General features: G+C 42.1%; 1 protein-coding gene across 3 annotated transcripts in view; it reads left to right on the top strand.

The window, feature by feature from the left end:
• Positions 1-13,330, top strand: part of Cyp39a1 (cytochrome P450 family 39 subfamily A member 1) — a 45,336-nt gene that overhangs the window by 12,080 nt on the left and 19,926 nt on the right. For 2 of the 3 annotated variants that reach the window (XM_070023596.1, XM_070023597.1), the window contains exons 6-7: positions 1,323-1,427; positions 5,893-5,983. In XM_070023596.1, the coding sequence (XP_069879697.1) occupies positions 1,323-1,427; positions 5,893-5,983 (196 nt within the window). The remainder of the gene's footprint in view (positions 1-1,322; positions 1,428-5,892; positions 5,984-13,330) is intronic. The other variant, XM_070023598.1, reaches the window with a different exon arrangement.

Below are 13,330 nucleotides of genomic sequence, written 5' to 3' on the forward strand. Positions count from 1 at the left end.
AGAATTTACAAATGGAGCGACATCAAATTAAAAAGCCACAGCAGAGCAAAAACAATCATTACCAGAGTGAAGAGACAGCCTAATGCTTGATAGGAAATGTACTCATTACCTTGCTCATGTAACTGTAACCCTTCTATACAGTATTTTTACAATAAAAAACATAAAAAGAAAAAAAAATGGGAAACGATCTCTGCTGGCTGCTCAGCTGACAAGGGATTAATATCAAGCATATATTAAACAAAAAAGCAATTAAAAACAAAGAGAAATAACCTAGTTCCTATATGGACAATGAAACAAACAGTTTCAAATGAAGGAATATATAAACATCCAGTATGTTCAACATCTTCATGCATAAAGGAAATGCAACTCAAAATACATTCCCATTCCAAGCCAGGTATCAGTGGGCTCCTTCCTGTAATCCTAGCAACTCAGGAGGCTAAGATCTGATGATTGAGGTTCAAAGCCAGCCCAGACAGGAAAGTCTAAAAGACTAGGACCGATGAACCACCAAAAAGTGGGAAGTGTTGTTGTGGGCTCAAGTGGTAGAATACTAGCCTTGCATGAAAAAGCTAAGGGATAGTGCCCAGGCCCCAAGTTCAAGTACCAGAACTGGCGCGCGCGCACGCACGCACACACACACACACACACACACACACACACACACACACACACACACACACACACACACACTCTACATTCACATTCCATTGTACCTCAGTCACTCTTGATGGCTAAAGAATAACAACACAAAAAAACCAAATGTTAGTGAGAATGTGGGAAAATGGTACATTTATCTACTATTTATGGGAAAGTAAATAGTACAGCCACTCTGGAAATCAGTATAGAGGTTCCTTACAAGACTAAAAGTGGAGCTACCATATGATCCTGGTCTTCTGCTCTTGGTCTCAATATCTGTCAGCCCCATGGATCTTCCAGGGCTGACTAGGCCAGGGCCCTGCCCTCTCTCCTGGTTCTTGTGCATTTCCCAAGAGCCTGGCACGAAGTCAAGGCGCACTAGGTCAAGGTAGACAGCCTTCCTCAATGGTTTGGGTGTGTGAGTAGCTTCCCTTCCCCCCTAGGACTGCCAAACAAGCTCTCAAGTGTAGAGATCCTTTAGCATGCTTCAAATGACAAGCCCAGGAAATGGCAGAAATAGAATCGTGCATTATGTCCTCGTTTTGGTAGTATTGGAGTATGAAATTTGGGTCTTGCACTTACAAGGATATCTTCTGGAGTGAAGAAAAAATGTGTGTTCTCTTATGTATGAATATCAATCTTTGTCACATGGCCGTAGCTTGACAATATTTATTCCCTTTAAACAGACGATAATGCAGGCTATACAGGATGTTTTAGAAATGGAAAAAAGTGAACTAATTCCTAATTATAAGCTCTTAATGCTGTGGGCCTCTCTCTCTAACGCTGTTCCCGTAAGTACATGATGAAGTACGTGCTGTGTGTCTCTCTAATGTACTTGTGTTGCTTCTCTTTTCTTTTCACTCCCCCCTTTTCTCCACTTCTTACACTTCTTATGAGGAAGAAAAAGAATTAAGTAGTGAGATAATAAACAAGGTTGCTCTGACCAGGTTCTGAAGAAGGCAGGGCAGAGCTGCAATAAGTCCTGAAAGGTAGCCTGTGACAGGCTGAGGGCAAAGCCGGCCCTTTGCAGGGGCTTAGGGGAACTGGGCACTGGGCACAGGTCAGTGTTGGTGAGGTCAGGTGAGTAAAGGTTGGCCTCAGCTTTTTTTTTTTTTTTTTTGGTTGGTCATGGGGCTTGAACTCTGGGCCTGGGCGCTGACCCTCAGCTCTTGAGCTCAAGGCTAGCCCTCTACCACTTGACCCACAGCGCCACTTCCAGTTTTCTGGTGGTTAATTGGAGATAAGATTCTCACGGACTTTCCTGGCTGGCTTTGAACCGTGATCCTCAGCTCTCAGCCTCCTGAGTAGCTAGGATTACAGGCATGAGCCATCACTGCCCTGCTGGCCTCGGCTTTTTACTGGGAAAGAGAGCAAGCAAATGGATACTTACAGACAGTATTAGGCTTAAATCTGGACATCTGCAGCCATAGGCATAGAGTCTGATGGTAGTAGCTTGAACTCTAGTGGTTAAAAAGAGAGGAAAGAGAAGAAGACAGAGACAGACAGACAGACAGACATATGTAACTCCTAATACATGGTAGCCTTTTTTTTCCTAAAAACGTTATGTGATGATTCCACAACACAAACCCAGCTGGTGACCATAGGCATGAGCCTCACCCCCTCCTCCCACCCCAGAACTCATCTTCCAGTGCTCCACCACCATTTCTTTCCCTGTGTTTTCTTGGTCCTGCAAGCTGGAATAGATTAATATTGGAACTTACAATATATGTAAAGTGAGCAGAGAAACTGATGTTTTTAATGATTTATTTTTGAGACAAGGTCTCCCTATATAGTCCAAATAGACCCTGGACCCATGATCCTCTTGTCTCAGCCTCCCTAGTAATATGGTTACAAATGTACAGGCTGCACGCTGTAAAATTGCTTTGTTTTTGTTTTGTTTTTAAAGCTATCATGCGGTAGATTAGAAGCAGGAGGTAAGAGCCATGCAATTTGTCCACTACTACCTGTCCAATCTATTCCGGCTTCCCGGAAGGAAGGTTCAAAGGAAGCAAGCTGCCCCTTATGTTATCTGAAATCCAAGGATAATCCTTGTGATCTACAAGCAGAAAGACATTTAATCCATCTCCCATTAAATATTCCACTTCTCTTCCTACAAATAGAAATAAGGAAGCTGTTTCCAGTATCACTCAATTTTCCATCATCTTTCTGAAGGCCTTAGCAACTAAAGGATTTCCAAGTCCTGAATTCCTAGCATCCTTTTACCCATTGTGAAATTTATTGGGCTGATGGCTGAGCTGGAAATTTGGGCTTCTTGGCTGCAAAGTTGTGCTTCTCGTGAGAATATATATTTTATCCGGGATTATCCAGTAAAAGCAGTGTAATTCCTTCTCCTGCTTTGTAGACCATGGTTACTCTGAATTTTTTTCTAAATAATGGGTCTTAGAAACCGATTAAGCTACAGCAAAGCATTCAAGCAAACATCAAAACAACTCCCCAAACAACAACAAAACAGACGCTTTTTGTCAGAGCATTAATTTCCAACATCTCATTAAATAGGTCCCCTGGAAGAAAAGCACACAGAGCACCATTGAACCGACAAAGAGCAAGTCAGTTCTTTGCAATTTGTTCCTGGCACTGGTCTGAAAGGATGTTAATCATCCATCTCAGAAAGTGGTGTCTGACAATTAGTGGAGGTCCTGTCTTGCGGGCTCTTACTGGCACTGATGTGTGAGCTGAGTCCTCGGACAGACCAGCGAGCGAGATCCAGAGCCTGTCTCCAGCACTGGCAGACCGTGGGCTAGTCACTTAACCCCACCCAGTCTCAGTGTCCTCATGTGTAAAACGGGGCTCATGCTACTGCAGATGGATGTGAAGAATATACTGGGAGACATGGGGAATGCCTAACAGTACCTGGCACATCAGTGGTCCAGGAACGTTGGTTTTCAAATGATTACCCTGGCTCAATCGCTGATGACTTCCTACTTTTTTATTTGCTGGTCCTGGGACTTGCACTCTGGGACCTGGATGTCATCCTTGAGCAAATTTTGCTCAAGTCTAGCACTCTACCACTTAAGCCACAGCTCCATTTCCAGCTTTTTCTGTGATTAACTCGAGATAAGAGTCACCCAGAGTTGTGCCCTGCATGGCTTCAAACTGTGATCCTCGCATCTCATTTTCCTGAGTAGCTAGGATTATAGGCATGAGCCAGGCCCTGGCCCATGGTTGCTTTCAGTGGCTCATTATGAGTAAATAGAAGCCAGGTGCCGGTGGGTCACGCCCGTAATCCCAGCTACTCAGGAGACTAAGATCTCAGGATTTGCAGATCAAAGCCAGCCAGGACAGGAAAGTTCAGGAGACTCTTATCTCCAATTAACTACCCAAAATCCAGAATCAGAGCTGTGGCTCAAGTGGTAGAACACCGGCATTGAGCACAAAATTCAGAGACAGCTCCAAGGCCCTGAGTTCAAGGACTAGCCCACGCATGCGCACGCGCGCACACACACACACACACACACTCACACTCACACTCACACACACAGTCCTGCCTGGCTTTTATGACAGCTCAGTTCTGCTAAGAGAACTGCTGAAGCCCACCAGAGGTGTCCCTGGGAGGTATGCCCTGGGAGGGGCTCAGGTCACATTAGCTCCCCTTGCCAACTTTGCAGTCAGCCTCAAAGCCCATGGGGCTCAGATCACAGACAAGCTGGGGCCCTGCCCCCTCTCCTCTCGAAAAATACCAGTTAGTAATCACAGGAACAGTAAACACAATTACACAACTGCAGAGACTCTTCCTGCGTATCAATTTATTATTACATAACACATTTTATTCACTCTTGACTTTCTTCTATATACTTTTAATTTTCAAAAGGTACCTTTTGGAAGAGTGAAAAATACTGTTTTACAGGAAAAATCTGTTTTTTGTCTTTTTAAAAAAAGCATAGCCATTTGTAGTTAAACAAATCCTACGAATTTGCCATACATCAGCACTCAAATTGAGCAAATATGTCTAAGTACAATTTGACACAGGAAACTGAGTCCTCCTCTTGTGTAAATGAAGTCTGTCCCCTGTGGCTAGGATTTTCCCCAGCACAACTCTGCTCCTCTGAATAAGATGAACGGAGTGTGGAGTGACTGTGAATCAAGTTCAGGGAGTTAGTTAGCTGTGTGGATGGAAGGAGAAAAGTCCCCCCCCCCCCCTCCGGGAGGGAGGACAGCAAGCATTGTCCTGTGAAGATGAGCTAGATAAACTTGAGGGCAAATCTTACCTAATCTGGACGACGTCCCAGTAAGATGGCTTCTGGGATAGCAGAGGCTTGGTTCTCCTGTTCATCGGTTTCTGTGAACATGCCATTACCAATGTCACATCAGCTAGAGGAAAGCAATGACCAGATTGCTTCTGGCCCACGTAAACCAGTGTGCTCAAACAATTGATCTACCACTTTTGACCACAGAGGGGAGTGCTGGGATTTTTGTATTGTTGCTTTATAAAACAGAGAAAAATGAGGCAACATGAAGTTATATCAAGTGTTGTCTGAGTCATTTTAAGGCTGATTCACAATGTATTTTGTAATAGAAAACGAGAAGCAAACCACTGCTGCTTTTTAATGATCTTATATAGATTGCTATACTATGTAATCTAAGAACAGAAGCAAAAAAAATCTACTTGAGATGTATAGCTGTATACTTTTATCTTTAAATACCCTATTAAAGAAAGATAATAAAATAATATTGGTAGAGAAAGGATATGAAAATGTAGTATAGTATTTAGGAATGAAATGTGTCTATTTTCAAGTAGAATTCTCTTCCACTTTATGAGATTTTAGGTATGGTTTTTCTGGATTTAAAATTACCATTTTAATATGCAGAAAGTAAAATTTTCTGATGCATCTGTATTTTAAGAATTAATTTTTAAAAAATATGTTAGCTTGAACTTAAAACTCTTGTCATAAAATTTTGCTTCTAAATATTGAATATGTGCCTGCTTACATAGTATTTTCCTTGCTTATTATTAGTATTTTATCTGGTTTATTAGTTTAAGAAAAGCCCATTATTGTTACCTTAATGAAGTTATTTTAACCTATATAAAAAATATAGTAAGCCTATCCTGACAGAATGAAACTATAAATTTAACTTCTTAGAGGTACATAACACCTCTTTTCTTAAAATCTAGATGGTTCCCAAGGTGCTCCTCACTAACATACTTTGATTAATGAAAACATTGTCCTTATTTTTTGTTTATGTCTCATACTAATTATGCACTTGTCAGTAATTTTGTTGTATGCTTTTCTTTTTGAGATTGCATTTTGGACCTTCGCCTTTGTCCTGTCACAGCCTGACATCCACAGGGCCATCAAGGAGGACATAGCATCTGTGTTCGGCTCAGCAGGTAGTAAACAGAGTACATTTACATAATTGATGACATGTCTTATAATCCAGGCTGGCCATGAAGGCTTTTGAGTTTTGATCTGGACTATCTCAAAATGCCATGCTTCAGTCATGGTCCCCAGGATGCTAACTCCAGCTGGAGTTTCATGGAACCTTTAGGAGGTGGTGGAGGGCCTCGGGTTATTGGGGTGTGTGTCCTTGGGTTTGCTGGGAACCTGCCTGCTGCCGCTGAGGCGAGCAGTTCAATCTGCCAGCTGTTCCTGGCCGATGCTATGGGTCACACCCATTAGAGGCCCAAAGCAGTGGATCTGCACAGGCGGGGCCTGAACCTCCAAAACTCTGAGTCAAAATAGTCCTTCCTTTCCTCTTTATATGTGAATTACGTGGGTATTTTGTTATAGTGAGGGAAAGTTGATTAACGTAACTGCAAACATAAATACCTGTCTTTGACAGAAACTCAATGTCAGTCATTCAAATGGCAATGTAATTTGTTGTGTGTTTCAGGATATAAAATGATTAGATAGAATCCTAATTATAATGAAGCACCTCTGAGGCTGTTTAGTTCTTATTGTCTAACTTACACATATATAGGTATGTGTGTGCGTGTGCATGTGTGTATATATATACACATACACACACATATATACATAAAATGTTTTTCCCTAATATATTGGCCCTCTTACATCAGTGGACCAGCAAGTACACAGTTTTGGAATTGGGAGATTCAGATGTAAGTAATGTGGTGCACATTGCATGTATCACAACAGTATTGTGGGTTTGGAAGTCAGGCAAGGTTTGTCATCAAAGATATATGACAAAAAAAAACATTTCCCTTACTGTGGTTGAAGACTTAGGGATTTAGAAGCTACAGATAAGCTAGGTTCTGGTGGTTCAAGCCTATAATCCTAGCTACTCAGAAGGATGAGATTTGAGGATTATATCAGCTCAGGCAGAAAAGTCTCTGCTACTCTTATCCAGCAAAAAGACAAAGTTGGGAGTGTGGCTCAAGTGGTAGGGAACTAGCCTTGAGTGAAAAAGCCAAGCAGGAGTGTGAAGTCTTGACATCAAGCTCCAGTACCCAAACAATAAATAAATAAAATGTACCTAAAAAATAGCGCAGAGTTGGGACCCTCTCTGTAGATGAATCAGGGCAAGGATTTGAAAGTAGCCGGGAGCTAAAGAAGCAGGTATGTATACCAAGAGCTGGTAGAGGTCAAAACCAGCAGACATGATCCCATAATTCTCTAACATCACTGTCACCAGAGCCATTCGTGTTGAAGGGATTTGTCCCTTTTTCCAGAGCAAGATGTGAGCATATTTTTAACAAACAGGTGTCGGCTTTGAGAGGATATCTAAAGAGGAGAACACGCCAGGGCCTCTGCCCCGCTGAGACCTTTTTCTTTGCTCTTGACCTTCACACACACTGTCCTTCCTTTTTCTTTCCTTTTTTCTTTAGGTCTGAGACCAGGACTTGAACTTGGTACCTGGTGAATTTTGGTCATTGGCTCATGCTCTACCAACCGAGCCATGCCTCCAACCCCAAACCCTTCCTGTTTTCATGGTCTCCTTGTTTCCTGGTTTTCGGGCTTCCCTTTTCCCCTGACTCTGTGCTCTTGCAGGTGAAGTCCGCTGGACGTGTATCTCTGACACCCGGGGAGATGTGACTTTGCTCCTTCTCCCTGTCAGCTCACCATCACGGAGGCATGTGACCTTCCTTTCTCATGGCTCCCGCACACGCCAGGAGCCGGGCCCTGTCACCTCTGCCTTTGTCACCTCTGCCTTTGTCACCTCTGCCTTTTCTGTTCCTTCCTATCACACGTCAGTCTGGTTTCTCTACATTTTTCATGTAGACACTGTTCTTTTCTCGGAGTGTTTTATTGAGAGTTATGCAAGCATTGGATCATCTTTTCTATTTTTGTTCCTATTTTGAAAATGCTGAAGTAGAAAGTCTTAGTCTGGTCAAGAGCTATCAGGATACCGCAAGACAAAACATTCAGAATCAATAAATACACTGACCTGTGACATTGGGGGACTTCTAGATCAAGATTTGTTTTACATTTCATTTGCCCACTGTTGTCTTGTTTATATATTATAAATTATATGATGTCCTTTATTCTTTTGGAAAAAATGTGTTATTAATTCAGAAGAAGGTTCCGTTTTATCTTCTGGTGAATGGAGAAATTGAAAACCTCTCTTTTAATATAGGAGAGTAATAATTGTGAAAATAACATGAGATTATTTTTCTCAAAAGAGGATCTTACAGGATTGACAGTGACACTGGACTTCCTTTGAAATGACAGAAAGGAATTGGGGGTACATTTTTTTTTGGGTCCGGTCGTGGGGCCTGAACTCTGGGCCTGGGCGCTGTCCCTCAGCTCTTCAGCTCAAGGCTAGTGCTCTACCACTTGAGCCACAGCGCCACTTCCGGCTTTATTCTTTTTGCTTATGTGGTGCTGAGGAATCGAACCCAGGGCCTCAGGCATGCAAGGCAAGCGCTCTACCACTGAGCCCCCTTCCCAGCCCCATGGGGGGTACATTTTATGGGCACCTGTAGGAGTGGTGGAAGGAGGGAGGGACTGCCAGGCTTTCTGTTCATCTTCTCACTTGTGTGTTGTAACAACCTCTTATAAACCATGTTGCAGTCTCCGCTGTCTATCAATCCCTCCTTATCACTGTCTCTTTCATACTCTGTTGTGAATGTCAGTCCGAAGCAATGGAGCAAAGCCCACTTCTAAAAGGTTATTGCTTAGAATTCTTCAATAGGAATGTATATCTTTTGATAATAAAAAAATTATCCTAAGTCCCTTAGATGCTCAAAAGTCCTATCTGTCTCCAGAAAAGTTGTAAGAACTAGAGTTGGAAGCTCAGAAATGACCACAGAGCTTGGACAACGCTGGCGTCCGGCTGGGGGAAGGGGGTGCCGGCTGGGGGGGGTGCCTGCAGCAGCTGGGCTCTCCCTGTGGTTCCTAGGCCTCAGTGTCCATCTCTGAAGTTCATGGACCATCTCTCAATTGTTATTCACCAAAAGTATTTTTAACCGCTTTCTAGGACTTTCTTTTCACTTTATACGTCTCCATTTTATTCATTTAACTGGTATTTTTCTTGTATCAATGTAGTAGTTTGGGGCAGTACCTACATTGAGGAAACAGTATCATGTTATTAAAACTCTCTTTAAAAAAGAAACAAACTAGGCTGGACACACTGGCTCACACCTGTAATCCTAGCTACTAAGAAGGCTGAAGTCTGAGGATCACAGTTCAAAGCCAGCCTGAGCAGGAAAGTCTGTGTGTCTCTTAGCTCCAATTAATCACTAGAAATCTGGAAGTGGAGTTGTGGTTCAAATGGTAGAGCTCCAGCTTTGAGCAAAAGAAGCTCAGGGACAGTGCCTACTAGACCCTCAATTCAGGCCTCAGGACTGGTACCAAAAAATAAAAATAAAATAAAACACCTAATTTTTAAAAAACTGTCACATTCCTGGGTGGGAACTTTTATTATTGGGAAAATGCCAACTCCTTTAAAGTTACTATACATTTAAGTAATTATGATAAAAAAAATTCTAATGAGGCTTTTTTACATAAATTACCAAAATGATGTGCTTTCTTGTAGAAGAATAATTATGGTTTAAAAAATATATAAAAACATAAATTAGTAAGATTAGATATTACTGAAAAACAACTATGACGAAAGAATACAGAGGGGGCGGGAAGGTAGCTCAGTGGTCAGAGCGCTTGCCTTGCATGCGTGAGACCCTGGGTTTGATTCCTCAGCACCATATAAGCAGAAAAAAGCTGGAAGTGGCTCAAATGGTAGAGCGCTAGCCTTGAGCTGAAGAGCTGAGAGACAGCGCCCAGGCCCAGAGTTCAAGCCCCATGACCAACCAAAAAAAAAAACAAAACATATATATATATAGAGAGAGAGAAAGAGTAGGACTGGGAAATACAGTACCACTATTTTGTTTATTGCCACCAAAAAAACACATTTATAATGTTTACTTTCAAAAATAAAAATAGTGGGGAAATTTCTATCCAGCTTTTACATTCTTTGAAATACATCCCAATTTGCCTGTATTTGCAATAAGTTAATAATATTCTAGGAACCAACAGTAAGTAAAAAGAATCTACACAAGAGCATTTATAAGGAAGAGCAATCAATCAATGCTTAACTTCCCTGTACCAGCTACTGCTTCATAGTCTTTCATCTACTCTCATTCTCCCCTTCTTGATTTTTTTTGGTCTGTTGGGGGCGGGGTGGCTTCAACTCTGGACCTCTGTTCTTCAGCTCAAGGCTAGCATTCTATCACTTGAACCACAGCGCCACTTCTGGCCTTTTCTGTTTATGTGGTACTGAGGAATTGAACCCAGGGCCTCATGCATGCTAGGCGAGCACTCTAGTATGAGCACTTTCCCAGCTTCGTCCTTCTTGAATTTTTTATTTTCCATAAGCTCGACCTGGATACTAATAAGCTGTATCAGTGCTTTACAAGAAAAGAAAAAGCTGAAATAATAGGGAAGCAATATGGAATCCTGACGTTTCATCAAGTTTTGGGAAGGTTTCGAGTCTCAACATGGAAAGCATCTACTTTGCCTCCAATGCTAGCTAGCACAAGCCTTGTTTTCAAGAAGGCTGGAAACATATTACGGTTTTCATTTTATCCTCATCTCTGGAGCTTCCCTGAGAGGCCCTTCCTCCACTGTTCTTTCCCTCACATTTGAGAAGACTCAGAATGAGGCAACAAGCTAGATCTCATCTCTAGGAATCCGCTTGAATCTTCCTTTAATGCATGGATTCATTTTAGTATTAAAATCTGTTTGGTTTCTAGCTAGTTTAAATGTACAGGACTGTTTTTATTCTGTGTCTTAAGTGACAAAAATCAAGACTTTACTCCTTCCTAGGTAAAGAAGGATGTAGAGGTTTGCTGATGTCCCAGGTCTGTGGTTTCTGCTACCGGAGGAAGGACCAGCCCAAAGCATCAGCTGCCACACAAGGGAAATCCTGCGTGTTCATTTTGTTGAACAATTAATTCCCTCACGATCTGTCCTCTGCTTAAGCAACTTCACTCTGTGACCTTGTTTACTCACTAATTATTTTGGCATTTCTTCTCTCGCTCTCCTTGCCAGTCTCCGCATCGCAAGGTGTTATAAGCCCCTGCTATCAGATGTCAGTCCTCAGAAGTTGGGGGGAATGCAGGACGTGTGAGGAGAGAGAAGGCCCCCGGGGTCATCATCCAAAGTTAAAATGGGTTTGAAAGTCTGAAAGATCAGTTTCACTGCATTTCTTTTCAAAGTTAAGTCAACTGTGTAAAGAGTTTTATCACTCTACCCCTGAAGGAGACACGTGGACAAACCTTCATTTCGACCTGTAACCAGACCATTCTCAAGTCACTGTGTCAGCACTGCTTGACAGACAAAACTCGCTGAAGATGGAATGATTTCCAGGGAATGTTTATTCACTATCTTCCCTGTGGGATGTGTTCACCTTTCTTAATGAATATATGTTTCTTGTGAGAAGCAAAGAGTCATTTAGAAAAAAGGATCTGGGGATATTTTTGCAACAAAGTCAGATACATGATTTAAAAAGTGGACTTCTTGAACATTTCATATGTTGAAATTGTTAAAGTTCCTCAAATGAAAAGAGGGCTGTAAGAGCCACCCTGTTCCCTTTTATTTATTACTTAATTTTAGCTTTGTCTCTTCTCTCCTTTTTTTAGGGGATTACCTTGAGGGACTGGCTTGAGCAATAAGCTACAAAACTAAACCTCTTCTAGCTCTTACTCTCTGACAGCAGTCTGTTTCTACTTTAATGTGTTTGTATGGAAGTTACAGACATACACTATTTTTCAAAGCTGTTGTATGCTTTCTAGAAATGAGAATTCAGCATAAATAGTAACTTGTTATTACTTGCCTGCACTTTGTAAAGAAATGGTTATTACAACATTAAGGAAGTAGACTTCTGGACCATCCCTGGGAAGGAGTTGTTGCTGAAAGTTATAACCTCAGCGTGTTTGTTTTCCAAAGGTCATCTCATGTATTTTTATCCAGTTTGCTCTTCAAGGGCACTGTGACCTTTTGTATATACTTCAACTGTAAATATTTTAAACAAACCCTCCCTATGAATGTGGAAGAACAAGCTCTGTGGAGAAACGCTCACCTTATTACAGAACAAACAGGAAGGAGGATCTGTGCTTCCAACAGTAAAGAAAGAAGCAGTGGACTGTGCTTTTTAAACCTGAGAGAGCTCGTACCAGTTGCTTGTCCCCATCTTTTCCCATCCCCCTGCCTTTCATTCCCAGGTAGCACAGGGCTTCCTGACTGTTGAAGACCAATTTGCAGTCACTTCCCAATTTATGTCCTTGAATTAATGTCTCGGAAGATAGGGATGACTCCACAGATGCCTACTATTCCCCGATTTTTCTGCCAAAACAAGGATGATTTCACAGGGGCAATAGATTCTTTGATGGATTTATTAAGGTCATATATATGTGTGTGTCTGTGTGTGTATAAGAAAAAAGGGCTGGAAAGACTTAAAGAAGAAAGCAGATGAGACATTTCTCCAAGTAGGACTTCCTTTGGTGATTTCTATTTGACTCATGTTTCTTAAGTCCACGGAATCATGTTTGTGTGATTAACTTCGGAAGTGGTTCTTTTCTTTTCTGCCCCATACTCCAGGCTTACTTAAAATTCTAGCCACAGACAAGGGAACGGATGCACTGATGCGTAAACCCTCTCCTCAGACACTTAATTCATGCTTACGTATATGTACGTGTGGTTTTGTGTCCAGGAACCTGTGAGGCAGTGACCGTGTTGTTCTTCCTTTCTCCCCTTGGGAGGAACAGTGTGGCGTCTTAGCCGGTGTGCAGTCTGTCGGCCTGCACCTGACACAGGTGCAGGAGTGCTAGATGCTCTGTCACTTGGAAGCTTGTCTCCTTGGACACATTAACCTCTCAGAGACTGGATTAGCTACCAGGTATAAAGGAAAGGGTGTACAAATCTGTGACATTAGATGAGGAATCAATTAGTGGTACTCTGGTCCCACCTCCTACCGTTTCCAAGTTTGGAGTAGTAGCATCTAATGTATCAAAATAGAGCAGGCACTGGTGGCTCATACTTGTGATCCTAGCTACTCAAGCTGAGATCTGAGGATCGTGGTTCAAAGCCAGCCTAGGTAGGAAGGTCTGTGAGAACCTTCACTTTAATTAACTACCAAAAAACAAAAAACAAAACACCTGGAAGTGGAGCTGTGGTTCAAGTGATAGAGTTCTAGCCTTGAGCAAAAATGGTCAGGAACTGTGCCCAGGCCCAGAGTTGTAGCCCCAGGACTGATACACAAACAACATGATATTGAGTGAATT

Source organism: Dipodomys merriami, unplaced genomic scaffold (genome assembly GCF_024711535.1).
Source record: "Dipodomys merriami isolate MVZ:Mamm:240054 unplaced genomic scaffold, mDipMer1.0.p SCAF_16, whole genome shotgun sequence".
NCBI lineage: Eukaryota > Metazoa > Chordata > Mammalia > Rodentia > Heteromyidae > Dipodomys > Dipodomys merriami.